General features: G+C 31.9%; 2 protein-coding genes across 5 annotated transcripts in view; both read right to left on the bottom strand.

Moving 5' to 3' along the window:
* Positions 1-17,381, bottom strand: part of LOC127701283 (uncharacterized) — a 526,465-nt gene that overhangs the window by 199,752 nt on the left and 309,332 nt on the right. The window lies entirely within an intron of this gene.
* Positions 555-9,823, bottom strand: LOC127701352 (probable thiopurine S-methyltransferase). The gene is made up of 2 exons (XM_052205244.1): positions 9,740-9,823; positions 555-3,747 (listed from the first exon to the last, which is right to left on the bottom strand). Exons 1-2 carry the CDS (start codon positions 9,740-9,742, stop codon positions 3,064-3,066), a joined length of 687 nt encoding a protein of 228 aa, XP_052061204.1. The 5' UTR covers positions 9,743-9,823; the 3' UTR covers positions 555-3,063.

Genomic DNA, 17,381 nt, shown 5'->3' with positions numbered 1-17,381 from the left:
GTAATATGTGTTATATGATAATAAATGTCTTTCATTTCTAACAAACTACCTCGTATTTTTGCTGGCATATAAAGCGGGAAATGGTTGCATTTTCAGAAACTGAGGATAGTGATAATTATTGACTCATCATGGTAACTGGCGTTGCAGTGAACTTATACTGGTCACTAAAAATTCACAAAACTAATAAATTTTTTTTAAGAAACCACAAATTTTAGTAAGGATACATGGTGTTTGAGCAAAATAATTGCCGAATGAGATAAGAGTGAGGGTGATATATTCTATATTTTATGGAGTGCATAGTTTAGATTTATACAAAGTTGTACCTTCACCCTGCTGTTTTGAGGTCATGAATACTAGAATGTGTTGTTTAAAGGGTCATTAGCTACGAGATATAAAAAAAAATAAAATATGTTTTTTGTTGTTCAATCATTCATGAAAGTTGAATATAAATGAAATAATAATTCTACGCCTTGTTTATACTTGACTTCGTTTAAAGTTGAACAGATTAATGTATAGGGTTCGACATTAAAATGTTTTTGAATAAACGAAATGTACAAAGTTCATATTTTGTTATTAATATTTCTAACAACATTTAATATCTTCACTCTCTACCCTTTTTATACACTTCAGGCTTTCAGTTCTTCTAAACCGATTTCTAGACAGTATGTACTTAAACGTCCATATAGTCTAAAACATTTGGAATAAAGAAGAAGGGCAATTTCCCTCGGAGTTTATTTCACACAAGAGCCATTTTCAAAAGTCTTCCAATCTTTATGTAAATTCAAAGTATCGCATCTTTATATGTGTATTTTAAGTTGTTACATTATTATGGCTTATTTCTGAACAAATAAACGAGTAATAAATTCCAGAAGCTAGCTCAAAATCGTCAAAATTTTAACAGAAAAAAAACTGTTGGTATTCATACAATGATATAAAAGAAGGACTTTCTTTACCAAAAAAAAATTCTTTTCAAAAAAATATGTAAAAATTGCAATATTGTATTAAAATGTCGTCAACAGCAACACGCAGTGTTGAACTACATTCTGGTTTATTGAATTGTTGAAAAACGTTTCAAGTATATGATATAAACGTTGTTCTTGACAACTTTTAGATTTTAACCCTGTTATGAGGGTCTGAATAGGGGACCATTCATTTTTGTATTCTTTAATTTTCTTGGTCATTTTTCTTTATTTTTCTTTGTCATTTTTCTTTATTCTTTAATTATTTGCCCATTATTCTCTATTCTTTTTTTCTTTGCCTTTTTTCATTTATTCTGTAATCATTACCCATTATTCTCTATTATGTAAACCCCATCCAGACCCTCTCTAATTGAAAGAAATATTCCAATGATATTGGTCCTAACTCTTCATCAAAGACTCGTATATTTTAGATTTATACAAAGGTGTACCATCACCCTATTGTCTTGAATTTAGGTCATGAATACACTTGAACCAATACTAAAATGCATTGGTTAAAAGGAAATTAGCTACGAGCTAAAAAAAAAATGATAAAATATGATTTTGCGTTGTTCGATCATTAATGAAAGTGAAATAACGAAATAATAGTTTGCTTTAAGCAGCCAATTCGTCCGGTATTTGAAAAAAACCCTAAGCTCATACCGACCGTTAATATTTGTATATGCCAAGGGCATACTAAATATTTCCGAAGAGAATCAACCCTCAGAATCAACCTAGTGCGCCATTCACTTTTTATTGAAAGTTTGGGGAGCCTTAAACATATATTTGCTTAATATTGCCTTAAACAGGACAGCCCGAATCGTTTATGCAAACATTTTTTTAATTGTTTCTCAAATTTTGAGAATCAAAATTAACCATTATGCAAATATCGTTTTGTTTATCCCCTCTCTTTCTCCAAATATCAAAATCGTTTATTTAGATAGTTTATTTATTTATTATGTTTGTTTTTAGTAGGTAAGATATTTTATGTTTTTGTTTTGGGCATTCATTTTCGAGACGGTTAATGGAAAACCTTTGAGTGGTAGCCTAAGATAACTCTGACGTCCTGTGACTTTTTTATGACTTGCTGGGATCGTGGGGCCACACAAAGACCGTCAAACATCAGAGCAATCTGTGACTATAGAAGTTGGAGCTATATATTGCAATCACCTTGTCCGTCGTTACTTTAACAAATATTTTGATGCAGTATGATTGCCAATGAGACAACTCTCTACATGAGACCAAAAGACACAGAACTTAACAACTATAGTTCGTCGTACGGCCTTCGACAATGAATAAAACACATACCGCATAGTCGGCTATAAAAGGCCCCGAAATGACAAATGTAAAACAATTCAAACGAAAAAAATAACGGCCTGATTTATATACAAAATAAAGAACGAAAAACAAATATGATATACAGCAACAAACAACATTCACTGAATTACAGGATCTTACAGGCTCCTGACTTGGGACAGGTACATACAAAATGTGGCGGGGTTAAACTAGATTGAAGGCGCGCCAACTTTCCCCGTAACCCGGGACAGTGATGTAACAGTACAACATAAGAAAAAACTATAAAAATCAGTTGAATAGGATTTAACTCATCAGATCGATCCAAAGCAGAAATACATCTAACAAAAACACATCCCGACAACGAAAATACACTAAGTACAGATCTGAGAGTACTCGCAGTTACTGACAGCTAGTTCAAAGCCAATAACAACTAATGAAAAAAAAATCATGCATCTAAAACTAAAATAGCAATCAGTACACATCGAACAGCCAATGGATTTAGTGTAAAGACGTCATTAACAGTCAGAGAAAACATGACCTTGTGCATTGCCAAGATACAGGGTTTCGACAGACTTTGGAGTCATTAGCACGACAACGGGTACAACTTCTTGTTAACATATAGCTTTGAACGGGATTTTTTTTCAAAAATATATGATGAGCGATGGATTTTTTCCATTTAATTGATTATTTTATACTGAATAATAAATCAAATAATACTTTAGTATCGAACATATCACTTCGGTTTTTACGTTGTTTTATTTTCCTTATAATATTTGTTAAAATATAAATTCAATCATGATAGATAAATTAATCAGACAAATTTAATTTTTTTTTTGGAAATTCTGAAGAACTGAAAGCCTTCAATAGGAAAACTGTCATATTCTGGGGCGTATTTCTCAACCAAGCCTAGGTCTTCAACAAGATAGTCTTCACCAAAATAAATTTGAATATCGTCTGTCTTAGTGGTCGAGTCAAAAATAACCAATTCAATGAAAACGTGACAATCTGGTTTCATTACAGATTTCAGTATGTTTATATACTCTTTCTTCAATTTGCTTTTGTCTTTTTTCAAGTCACAATTGTCAAAAATATTGAAGGATCCACGATCCCAAATACCGTCAAAATCACATTCTATAGACGTGCCGAAAAGAAAAAAGTCTCCACAATATATTCGGATTTTGCCTGTTGTGCTTGTATACAAACTTCCTTTGAATTTCTCGCAAGGTGTGACTATATATTTCAGATTGTTGTCGTTGAAAAATTTCTGAATTGCAATTGAAGATATTTCGACTCCAACGATGTCATGACCTAGTTCAGAGAGCCAATGCATGTCTGCTACGTCCCCACACATCGGGAAAAACAGCTTTGAGCAATTCATGCCTTTTGTCAGGTCATCTTTATATTTTTTTATGTAAGGATTAATACCCTTCATTGCCCATGCAGGCGTACTTGATGCTTCCCATTCCTTCATCCATTTTGTGTTTTCTTCGTCCATCTATAACAAAAGTAACCTTCATTATTCTGTAATATGAATAACAGGTGATGCGGGGGTATATGTCAATGATACAGCAACCCAACGATTTAAAAATAAGAAATATATTTGATGTCAACATACAGTCTTCAACAATAAATACACTTAAATATAATACAATGATTTCATTGTAAATTAAAGAGTCCCCAAAGGGCAGAATAATAACAAACAATTTACTACAATGATTATATATAAAGAATTGGCAAAGGAATGATTCACAAGGTCAGTTCATTAACATAACATAAAGGGGACAAATTTTACTGCACCAGATGCGCATTTCGACAATTAATGTCTCTTCAGTAATGCTCGAGGCAAACAAAATATATTGGAGAATCTAAAACTTATTCAAAAAAGTTTATAAACCAAAAAAGACAAAAGTATAGCAAGGAATCAGAGCTTTGCATGAGGGATATATAATCCTTAATCATCATGATTCAAAATAATTTCCAAAATTTTGTAACAGCATGTTTCACTTCCTCCTTGTCTTACAAAGTATACATAGACGCTTTTTTTCTTTCTTTTTCAATTTCCAGCTGATGATCTCCAATGCTACGCCTTGTTAATACTTGTCTTCGTTTAAAGTTTAACGGTTCGACATTAAAATGTTTTTGAATAAACGAAATTTTGTTATTAAAATTTCTTACATCATTTAATATCTTCACTCTCTACTCTTTTTATGCATTTCAGGCGTTCAGTTCTTCTAAACAGTTTTCTATACAGTATGTACATAAAACGCCCACATAGTCTAAAACATTTGGAATAAAGAAGTGGGGCAATTTCCCTCGGAGTTTATTTCACACAAGAGCCATTTTCAAAAGTCTTTCAATCTTTATGTAAATTCAAAGTATCGCATCTTTATATGTGTATTTTGAGGTTCGTTATTACATTATTATGGCTTATTTCTGAACAAATAAGCGAGTAATAAATTCCAGTAGCTAGCTCAAAATCGAAATTTTAACAGAAAAAAAAACTGTAAGTATTCGTACACTAATATAAAAGAAGGACTTTGCTTGGTTACGCAGATGACCACGGATGGCCTTAAAACGGCAAAAGTGCAGGAGTTTCGAAATAAGAAGCAAAACAAAAACAAAAACTGAAGGACTCGTATGAACTTATAAATGGAGCGAGACCGGATGAGTCGAGAAGGTTTGTGTTTCCTGCTATGGTGTCATCCTGGTTTGACCACTTTTAATAACATGCATATGTAAACATAGGGTGGATTGTTGTTTTAACAATTATAGTTTATTTCTGAATTATAGTCATATTTTTCACCTTTTATTTTACCTGTAAAATTTTATCAAATACTATATTATGCTATTAAATCAATGAAAATGTTCCAAATTTTTAATATAGTTTTTATCAGGAAAATGTATTGAATTTGACAGTAAATAGCCCTGATAATAAGAAAAAATAATGGTTTGTCCTGCAGTAGTTTGAAAATAAATAAACTGACTTAAAATGTATTGAAAATAAATAACTCGGCAGGTCTTTTAAGCCATTTTATAAATGCTATTCTAAAGTATGAGATGGCACCAGATTCTTCCAAAATTTGATTTTTTTTCATTTTTTTTAGGAAAAAAAACTTCCCAAATCTTAGTGTTGCTTTCCATTTGTATTTTAGTAAAAAAAAATTTAACTTGACTTTTATTTTTTTTAAGGATTTTTTATCTAAAAAAAAATAGCAGCTACATCCATAAAACTATATGTTTTTGCTTTCTCCTACATATTTTTCTTATTATCACGGTTGAGTTATTTATTTTCAAACCCCCCCCCCCCCCCTTCCACTACAATATCAAATGGTCGTCACCTATGTTTACATATGCATGTTTAACGAGAGAAATTTATGTATTACTGAAAAATTATTACACCAGGGTTTTCGATATCACAAACTAGTCAAAACATTTACTAAATTTTATCATCGGTATAAGGACATCATTCGTAAATATAGCTCAACATGCAGACTTCTTACACGTTCAGGTATTTCACATCCAATTTTTTATGGAAATATTCTTTATAAAGCACAAAAATGTCAGTATTCACCTCTGAAGCTGACAAAACCTTTAAATAGACTTATTAAGAAGGGATATAGTTACGATACTGTTGTCAGGTCATTAAAGATTGCATATTTTGGCGTTAATATTGATTCACTTATAGGGTCTTTGCATCGGCACTAAACACATTTATTTAAAAACCAGTTATTGGCATGACACGGGTTATGTTCTTCTCATATATGTTATGATGGTATGATACTAAACCCCTAACGGGAAGGATCGTGCCTGATATTCATATGATGAAGACATAATCTTTCAATCAGTTTAATTGAAGTCTGGAGCTGGCATGTCAGTTAACTGCTAGTAGTCTGTTGTTATTTATGTATTATTGTCATTTTGTTTATTTTCTTTGGTTACATCTTCTGACATCAGACTCGGACTTCTCTTGAACTGAATTTTAATGTGCGTATTGTTATACGTTTACTTTTCTACATTGGCTAGAGGTATAGGGGGAGGGTTGAGATCTCATAAACATGTTTAACCCCGCCGCATTTTTGCGCCTGTCCCAAGTCAGGAGCCTCTAGCCTTTGTTAGTCTTGTATTATTTTTAATTTTAGTTTCTTGTGTACAATTTGGAGTTTAGTATGGCGTTCATTATCACTGAACTAGTATATATATTTGTTTAGGGGCCAGTTGAAGGACGCCTCCGGGTGCGGGAATTTCTCGCTACATTGAAGACCTGTTGGTGACCTTCTGCTGTTGTCTGTTCTATGGTCGGGTTGTTGTCTCTTTGACACATTCCCCATTTCCATTCTCAATTTTATTAGGGGAAAACTTCCCAAATCTTTAAATAATATAATGTATAAATATTAATTTACTTGAATCAAATGTCTGAAAATGGGTTTCATTTAACTTAGGTATATTGTCTAAGGAACATTTACTTTATTCTCTTACTGTTGCTTTCCATTTGTATTTTAGTAAAAAAAAAATTTTAACTTGACTTTTATTTTTTTTAAGGATTTTTTATCTAAAAAAAAAATAGCAGCCACATCCCTAAAACTATATGTGAACTACATGTTTTTGCTTTCTCCTACATATTGGTCTTTTGATTTTGTCCCTAAAAACTAAAAGAATTACACTGAAACTATATATTTTGCCTTGAGACCAAAATATTGTCAAAAAATAATTAAAATAGAACTTGCATTTTTGATCAAGAAAGGTTCTGGGAAATGCGCAGAATGCATGATTTTGCATACATTCTTCTATAGCTTCTTCAGGCCTTCAGCGGCCCCAAAACCCTGCACACGAAATTTGTTTAGTTTTTTTTTTATATACTTTATATTACTTTTAAAACAGGCTAGTGTCATTATTTTACATGTATGTTAAATTATTGAGAGAAAAAATATATGATTTATTTATAATTTATCTATACATTTATGAAAATGGAATTACAAAATAAAAAATACCTGAATATATATAGAAAACACTGATAAACTATATACCTAAGTTGGAACAGACTATATAATTGTATGCTCATTAAACCTTTTGTCTTTTTTGTTTTCTTTACTAATAAATAATTGGTGTAATTAAAAGTGGGCAAACCAGGAGTAAACCCCTGCTATGTATGCATTATCCATCAATCGAATCCACATTTAGTCAAACATGTCACAACAAGGAATAGAACACAATCAACGTACAAATCAGACGACTGTTCCATTAGCTTAAAGGGACATTAGCTGTCACATGCATGTTCACCGATTTGACTTAAATTCTCACATTTGATTTAAAACATACAAAAAACGTATATCCAAATTACAAAAAGTCTAAAATAAACAATTAACAATACAGGGACTCGATAATATGTATCAGCATTTCGTGTGTATTTTTGTCTAGACGTCATCTAATTATCCACCGAGATGACCTCCGAAGACTGCCGACGGTCGTATAACCCGATATAACATAAATATAAATATAAATAGATAGCGACCACGTGGAAATATATTTTCTAGGTCTGTTTGATTTCATATTGTAGGTTACATAGTATGTTTATCATCGTTTTTACCTGTATAAGAATAATTTTTAGTAGATCGAATCAGTCAACCAAATGGTTCATCCTTTTTTCACTTTCAGTGTTGACATTGTTTTCCTGTTAATAGCTGAAGACATGCGTAACCCGTCTCCAGCTAAGGGGTTAAATTGAAGATCACATGAATACGGATTCAATGAGGTCGAATTATTCACTTGCAAGTGAATAATTCATCAGCGATGTTTCTTATCTTAATTTGACAAAATTGAACCAAGCTGCTGCTAATCCCGAATTAGTATTTCATTATTTCACTTTCATTATTGATTGAACAAAACAAAAATAATACTTTTTTTTATAGATATCTCGTAGCCAATGCCCCTTTAAGATCTATGACTGTAAAAACATGTCATTTGTGAGTTGAGATACATAGACATCGTATAAGTAAAACAATTCATGATGGTGACCCTAAAAACTGAACATGGATAACATGGATAACCATTTCATTTCGTTTTAATGTGAAAATAATGCTTACAGTATTTTATTTTAAGTTCCTGTCATACTCGTACAATCTTACACAATTTATTTGTGTCGTAGTTTAAATCTTTTTTCAATGATGCAGCACACAAAACAATGATCACTTCAATTTTGTCCTCGTTCAAGACTTTTTTCTTGCAATAAGGAATTAGAAAAATGCAACAAGTGGAACAGGAACTGGTTTCCCCTCGTGAACACAATTAGTTTAGTCCGCTTTAATGCTTAGTGATGTTCGGTTTTAAGTTTTTCTGTGTTGGATCACCTTTTCGTCAATCAATCAATCATCAAAATCATAGCACATGTGTTTCAGCCTAAATCATGGTTCGGTCTTGCTTAGTAGTTAGAAAGCCAAATTGGTGTAAAACTTCTAAAATACGGATAAAACGCATAGACGGATCCAGGGGGGGGGGGGGGGGGGGGACGGGGGGCCCGGGCCCCCCTTTTGTGGGGAAAAAAATGGTTGATTATATAGGGAATCACTGAAGCATGACTGGAGCGGGGGGGCCCCTTATGAAAAGTTCTGGATCCGCCACTGAAACGTTCAGATCAAATCATATCATCTTAAGTATATTTAATATTTCAAAATGGATTGTCAGCAAATTAAAGGAAAAAAACACAATACATCTATACATGTGTATAGATAAAATGAGTTAAATGTTTACCACAGGTGAGGACTAAGTTCTCTCCCATAATTAATAAATTATCGATACAAAGAAATAACTTGAGAACAATGTTAAAGATATATTCTTCTCTATGGTTTGTGTAAAATAAATGTTATCAGCTAACTTATAAATTCCATACTGTGAATAGTTTAAAGAGATTTAATTAACAAAAACAAAATATAAGATAATATTATAGCACAACATGTGTTTCAGCCAAAATTATGGTTCGGTCTAGTTTAGTAGTTAGAAAGCCAAATTGCTGTTAAACTTCTAAAATAAGGATAAAATGTTCAGATCAAATCATATCATCTTAAGTATATTTAATATTTAAAAATGGATTGTCAGCAAATTAAAGGAAAAAAACACAATACATTTCTATAGATAAAACGAGTTAAATGTTTACCACAGGTGAGGACTAAGTTCTCTCCCATACTTAATAAATCATCGATACAAAGAAATAACTTGAGAACAATGTTAAAGATATTCTACTCTACAGAATGTGTAAAATAAATGTTATAAGCTGACTTTTCAATTCCATACTGTGAATAGTTTAAAGAAATTAATTAACAAAAACAAAAAATAAGATAATATTGAAATATTTGTACATTTTTAAAATTCCAAACTCCGAGATATGTCATTGCTGTCCTTCAGAACAATCATATATAAATTCCAGTTGAAACAACTACCTGTACACATGCATCTGACCTTTTTTCAGTAAAAAATAATTCATATTTCATATTTACCATCAAAAATGTCTTCTGTTGAAATGTATTATGTAGCGCTTATTCAGTAGCCCCTTGGTTATGTTATTATAAAGCGGAAGTAAAATATTGTTCTATTTAATTTTTATGAGGCGCAAAATTAAATACATATATCGTTTTAACTTGTTTTGAGTTGTCTACAATCAGTGTATACAAACTGCGAATCCAGATAGTTCATTTTCACTGTCATACGCGATGATTACTATTGTAGAATAAAGGATGATGGGAAAAACTGCGTTTGTTTACTTTTTGAAAATACAAAATAATTGATTTGAATGTATGTTTTAACACAATTTCGTTATAATATGACTTTACAGTGATCACTTACAGGATGTGTTATTAAAGCAACAGTATCTAGAATATAGATTATTGAAAGCGATTCATTTAACTATAAGTGCGATGCATTATCCGGCACTGTAATTGCGATCATTTCTGATGTTGGATTTTTGGAGGTGCGATGAATTTTCATTGTGGAATTATGGGATAATTGAACATGCAAAAACTAACAATATTCATTTGATGACTTTAATATAGATGATATTTTTAAAATCCGCAAACTTATCGTACATGCTTACTTGAATATACACAGGATATAACCACCGTATATGCAGTTAATTATGGACGTTGTGCATAGAAAAGCTACAACAAACTGAGAGAAGCCGATATATGATATCAGAAGTCCATTACTAGACGAAGTGTGCAACCTGGCCTGGCATCCCGGCCCGATATCTAGCTGCGCGTCGTAAGGGCCTTTACTGACAATATTAGCCAGGACCCCGGGCTAGCTATATAGTAAGGCGATCACGTTGTCCCCGTACTTCCAACTGTGATTGAAACGGGATTTGAGCGAGATTGCTATTCATAGTAACAAAAATCAATGGCCAAATTTTTTGTGATGCATTCTGGGTAGAGATAATTTATGCCAAACACCCTTTAACTTAATTAGCACACAGTTGAAAATAATGTTTGACCATCGACGTGTTAATGAATAATAGATCCTATAAATGCCATAATATATCAGTGTCATGAGTCATTATGATGGTATTAAACGATAAAAATGTTTGTATAATTTATCAATTTAAAAACTACAATTATAACCCTGGGATTATTATAATAGTCCAGTATAACCGTAGAAAAATTGTCAAACGAAAAAAAAGCTCACTTCTTAGTACAATGTACGTTTAGTTTTATAGTTAAGAAATTGCCATTAAAAAGTTGGCAAGGAAAAATTAGGTCGGAAAATTGTGTATCCATATTCAGTACAAGTAACACTGGAGTATTAGTAGACCGAATTCTTCTGTCCGTATAATGCATATATTTCTTAATTTCCATTTGCTCTTTATTGATTTTGCTATTTACTTTTTTGCAATATAGAGCCAGAAAGCAGTGTCCATTCAAAACAGGAGATTCGCATGTTTGCTCTCGATTTTCGCTGATTTTATACATTTTTCAGCCATCTGTACCTATATATACCGATAGATAAATGGTTTTTCTATATTTTCATGTGTCAATGATCAACAACCTTTCTCAGTCTAGATAATCCACTTTTTTTTTAAACATTTAATACATTCTTCTTTCATTCTCGGCAAGCTAAAAAAAAAATGGATTTTCTAGACTCAGAAAGATCGTTGATCATTGCAAGGCACATAAAATTATAGAAAAACCATTTATCTATTAGTGTATATAGGTACAGATGGCTGAAAAATGTATTAAATCAGCGAAAATCGAGTGCAAAAAAATTGTACCCTCAATTTTTAAAAAAAAAGAGGGGGAAATAATTGTATGTCCTTTCTCAGTTCAATTTCGAATATCTTCGATCCTGCGTAACTGAGATCTTGACTGTAATACAACCTCGGATGATGGTGTGGATGAACAAAGGTTATCATTTCAGTCAGATATATTACATTTATCCGTTTAAATACATGTAAAAATACCGCTCACAACACGTGCGTTCGGCATATAAATTTTATAGGTTAAAATGATAGGAAAAGTTGCGATCACGATCTTTGTAAACAAATGAGTAATATATATTCCTTTAGAATATAGCAAAGTGCTCTCGACCAATGAAATTGTAGAATTGGATGTCTCTTAATTGTGAAGAATGAATGTAAATCATGTTCTTAGTAAGGGATTATCCTATTATTTGGGTCTATTTACAGTTCAAAACAAAGAGTTTCTATAAACGAGTTACAACTGCCCGAAGCACATTTATCAGATTGGAAGGATTTATCACACAGTGATTGAAACTGACTAAAAGTTGAATTGTGAAACAAACAAAAATACTGGTGCAGTAAAATTTGTACCGTGAATGTTATTATGAAAATATCAATATTTTCAAATTAATAAAAAAAAATTAAACAATACCAAAGCAAAGCAAAAAAAGAAAAAAAATCTTTCAGATAAAAAAATAACCTAAATCTTTAGCTTTCCAAAACTTTGATTACTTGATCAGTGGTTGGGAAGAATAGTTATTTCCAATATTCCGATAAAAAAACAGGAATTTAATTTTGAACATATTAAAAAATTTTAAAGGCATTATTTTTGAACATCTCCCTGAAATAATGAAATATTATTTGATGTAAAAAGCCGGCCCAAAATATTGGCTGTGAAATAAAATTTAGTTGTAACTCAAATGTATTAATTGATTTAAACTGTAAATAAAACAAGGATAATTCCTCACTAAAGTATTACATGATTTACATTCATACTCACAATCAAGAAACATATCCAATTCCTACCTTTTCTTTCTACTGTTGTGTCACCTAATATCTATAACGCTTTAAAAAAAAAAAATCCCAAATGATATGAAAGTCCTTACATCACTAAAACTAATCCATAAATGACATGCCCAAAAAGGAAGTCATGCATCAATTATAAACATTGCACTGACAATGAAACTAATTCTTGAATAGATCATTTGAGCCTTGAGCACTTTACAATATTCTAAGTTTGTAAGAGAATGATAATCCCTTACTTCATGATAAGTACTCGCTAACGCTCGTACTTAATCATGAAGAAAGGAATTATCATTCTCTTACATATACTTAATATGTAAGTATTGTTCATATTGAAATATGACGAAGTCCTACTTTAAAAACCTAGCTTTAGGACAAGTCTCGGTTAGTGTATGGAAAGGTATATACTATGAAATTTAGAGCGAGGGGCTTGCCCCGAGCTCTTAATTTCATAGTATATACCTTTCCATACACTATCCAATTTAGCACATATTCACAACTCGAGTGATTGTTAAATTGGTGTAATTGATGGTCAGTTGATCATATGGTCAGTAAAAAGTAATCATCTAACAAGGTAAGTGTGACTAGATGTTAGTAAATTTAAGAGAGTTGTTTTGTTTTTGTAAAAATCTACTCAGTATTAATATCGTAGCTCCGTGTCATTTCAATTTGGATCATGATGAATAACACCGATATGCCAGATTTTGAGTTGTTAAATAGTACAGATACAGATTGGGAATTAAGTGATTTATATGCAATCCAAACACAAAAATTGGTATTTTCAAACCGTAATGCTGCTGCTTCAAGTCGATTTGCAGAACCAGTTCTATCAGAGGAACTAGAACAAAGAATTAGTGACAGAATCCCAACAAAAACAAAACAATCAACAAGCTGGTCTATGAATGTGTGGAAAGGTTGGGCGGAAAACAGAAACTGCAATCCAATGACTGGGTTTGAGGAGTTTACTTGTGTGCCTGTTGACCCAGAAACAGCTACTATAAAAGAATTGGACTTCTGGTTATCCAGATTTATCATGGAAACCCGACGAAAAGACGGGACACCTTACCCACCTAACACCCTTTTGAACATTTCCGCCGGAATTCAAAGACATCTGCGAGAGATGAAAAGATCTGAAATTAATTTGCTACAGAAAAACTCCGTGGATTTCCCAACATTCCAGAAGGCTCTTGACACCAGAATGAAAGAAGTAACAGCTGCTGGTCTAGGTATGTTCATCTATATCATAAAATGTATAATTCGTAATATTTTAGGAAATCACATCACATAGGCAAGGAACCAGTATTCTAGTTTGAACAGTTGATAGAACTACATATTCCCAAATCGTTTTTTTTTAAATCATTAAAACTTAAATCAATCCTTTGTTTTGTGCCACTTTAGACTAGTTAAATTATTCATCATTAAGGCGTTTTCTTATTATACCATCGTCTGGAATATGCGTGAACTATTTGCCACTGAAAGATAAACAATTCACAATCAATCAATCAATCTTGTATGCCACATCTATTTAACCTAATACTACATGTATAAGTATCAATACGTATGTTGACCTTTTTGAGTCGTTGGGTTTATGTCTCACAGACAGATTATGTTTATCTGATTCGCGCGTGTTATTTAAAAGACCAATTTTACACTTTGCATACCTACATACCTACTATTGATGATGATTAAGCAATACATTTTCCTTTTAATATTTACCGTAAAATGAATCATCCTGAAACAAGGATAAAAGTTGTTTTACAAAAGCTAAAATCACCCATGATTCTTTTTATGCCTTTAAAGAATATTATGTGTATGCATGTCTATTATTGTAGAAAGTATGTACCCCACCCCACCCCGCCCGCCCCAGGTGACTTTTTTAATTTTGTTGTTTGATTGCTGTTTCATTTACCTATACCCAAATTCTCTGTAAACACATTTATTTCATACAGGTATTCACAAAAAAAGAGCAGATGCCATTTCACCACAGGATGAAGACACTTTATGGTGTAAAGGAGTAATAAGTTTAGATTCTGCAGAGGGCTTAAGCTATGGCGTATTTTATTATAACTGTAAACTGTTTGGTTTTCGTGGCATGGATGAGCATCGTGATCTTGATGCTACACAATTCGAAGTAGTAACGGATTCTGTTCAAAAGAAAAAATGCCTTACATTCTATGGCCGTATCAGTAAAAATAATCAGGGAGGTTTTTTTCATAGAAAGATAGAACCAAAAAAAGTAATACAGTGGGAAGACAAAAATAATCCTCGGGATATTGTAGGTTTGTTTTCTACATATCTTTCTCTCATCCCGAAAACGGGCCCATTCTACCGAAGACCTATTGGAAAACTAGGATTAAACACCTCTGGAAAACCAAAGTTCTCGGCACAAGTTGTTGGTGTTAACAAACTTTCAACATATATAAAAACAATGTTTGATTTAGCAAGTATAGACCACACTGACCGTAACATCTCAAACCACTCTGGGAAGGTTACTTGTGTGACAACCTTGTATGACAAGGGTTTTGACAATGCCGCGGTAACATCAAGAAGTGGCCACAGAAGCAATGCTGTCGAAACTTACAAAAGACAGAGTGTAGAAATGAATGATAGGATAAGCAAATCTTTGCAACCACCTTTACCGCTCAGTGAAGTGAAAGTTGAAGAAAATAAGGAGAACGAACAATCCTGTGCTAATACGAAAGTACATGTAGCTCCTATAACAGAAAAACGTGACACCCTTGATGATGAACTTGTGATACACGTTCCAAAGAGCGTAAAACGCATCAAAATTGTCCACAATAATGGCAAAGTCATGTCTCCTGAGTTGTAGTAAATTTACGTTAAATATAGTATCTGGTCATTGTGTTGTCGGTCGTGTGATGTTTTTCCATGAATGCATATATATAAACACCAAGAAGATGAAGTACGGATGTAGTACATGTGCATTGTTTTGTTATTAAATATGTATTAAAACTCAAGCCAATATAAATCTTTCTTTTCTTCAATTATGTTAATTTATCAAACTATAGATGCATACGGTTACTGCGATCCATGATTCAAATTCTTTTGTATGTTTAAGCAAGTATAAGCTATAGTATTTTATTTCCATATATTAATGACAACTCATGATTCTTAGCTTCATTGTACATACTGAATTGATGACCGCAAGTATAATATTACATTGTATTGTAATAAGGAATTTCATCTCCCTTTTTTATACATTTAGATTAAAATTAATATTTTCATAACTAATATTTCAGATAGTGACACTATTGACATTTTGTGTGTCCTTTTAATTCATCAAAAAATAAAAAGATATCCAAAATATATCCTTAAATATTCCCCCAAAAGATGAAATGTGAGACATTGAATTCCTTCCAAAATGCCCACGGCTGTTAATGTTCTACGTCTAGGTTAGTCTATAAAAAGGTATATACTATGAAATTTAGAGCGAGGGGCTTGCCCCGAGCTCTTAATTTCATAGTATATACCTTTTCATAGACTATCCAATTTAGCACATATTTACAACTCGAGTAATCTTTTAATTGGTCTATTGATAGTTTATTTTGGCTGACTACTTGTATCACAGGTGTTTGTAAAACGGAGCTCATTAACAAAGTTTTGTAAAACTACTCACTAGTATCATTGTAAAATATGTGATTTCAAAAGGCCCTTGACTCCAGAATGAAAAGATGGTAGCTGCTGGTGTAAGTATGTATATTGATATAAAGCGGTGTTTTACTATGCATGTTCTTTTTACATGGTAAGATGACCAAATAAATTGACCAAAAGCAGGCAATAATTAAATTGCAGTGGAAGCTTTACATGTTTTGAAAACATTTTTTAATTTCACAGTAAAACTAAAGATATAATAAATTTGAAACATATAGATAGTTTGTCCCCATAGATATAGTCTAGCAGATAGGCATTAAAAAGCAACTACCAATAGATCAGAGATTATAGGTTTTGTGTTTTTTTTTGTGTTTTTTTTTATTATTATTTCAAAGTAAAAACTAAAAGATTTATCAGAATATGTTTATATATATATATATATAATTGGCACATTATCTTCAGACATAATCACAGTTTTTCAATTCATGACATCGTCTTGAACATGCATGAAATATTTGCCACTGGAAATTAAGCAACCGATAATCAATAAATCAATCAATTCATGACGAAATAGATCACCTTCCTTAAGAAAGTTTAAAAAATTATCACCAAGTTGCTTTAATTTCCCCTTTACAAGGTTTCATAGTACACACTTTTTGTGTACAAAGTAATTGCATGGATGATACATTATCATAATTTTAAGATATCGTTGTACTCTAATCAAGGTATAAAGAACCATATGTATTACCCTTTATTTAAATGAAAGAAATTTGCAATTGTCAAAAACATTGTTCAGATCCAAAGATTTTAATAGGAGGATATTTAGAAATCAACGTGAAAACTAATTACAAACTATTTAATCTAATTTGGAACACAGCATTTTATTTCAAAAAAGCCAGTGGCAATTTTTGTTTTAAATATCTTGATTACGATACAATGAAATCTTACCCTTGTGGTCATTCATGCGTAGTTACTTAGTACACGGGAAAAGTATGTACTATGAAAATTAGAAGGCAAATATAAGCAATTTGATTGGACGAGAAGTTGTAAGTATGTGCTAAAAACAATTCCTTAATTACAATACAATATAATCTGGCTATCGTGGTCATTCATGCATAGTTACTTAGTACACGGAAAAACTATGTACTATGAAACTTAGAAGACAAATTCAAGCAATATGATTGGACGAGAAGTTGTTAATATGTGCTAATTTGATTTAATTTGTTCAAATACTAAATCAATCTGAAGGGTTAAGTTGTGCCGTAAAGAAATAAAGT

This window comes from Mytilus californianus, unplaced genomic scaffold (genome assembly GCF_021869535.1).
Source record: "Mytilus californianus isolate M0D057914Y unplaced genomic scaffold, xbMytCali1.0.p SCAF_5, whole genome shotgun sequence".
Lineage (NCBI taxonomy): Eukaryota > Metazoa > Mollusca > Bivalvia > Mytilida > Mytilidae > Mytilus > Mytilus californianus.
The sequence above is the reverse complement of the archived record's forward strand: the minus strand, read 5'-3'. Positions and strand labels throughout refer to the sequence as shown.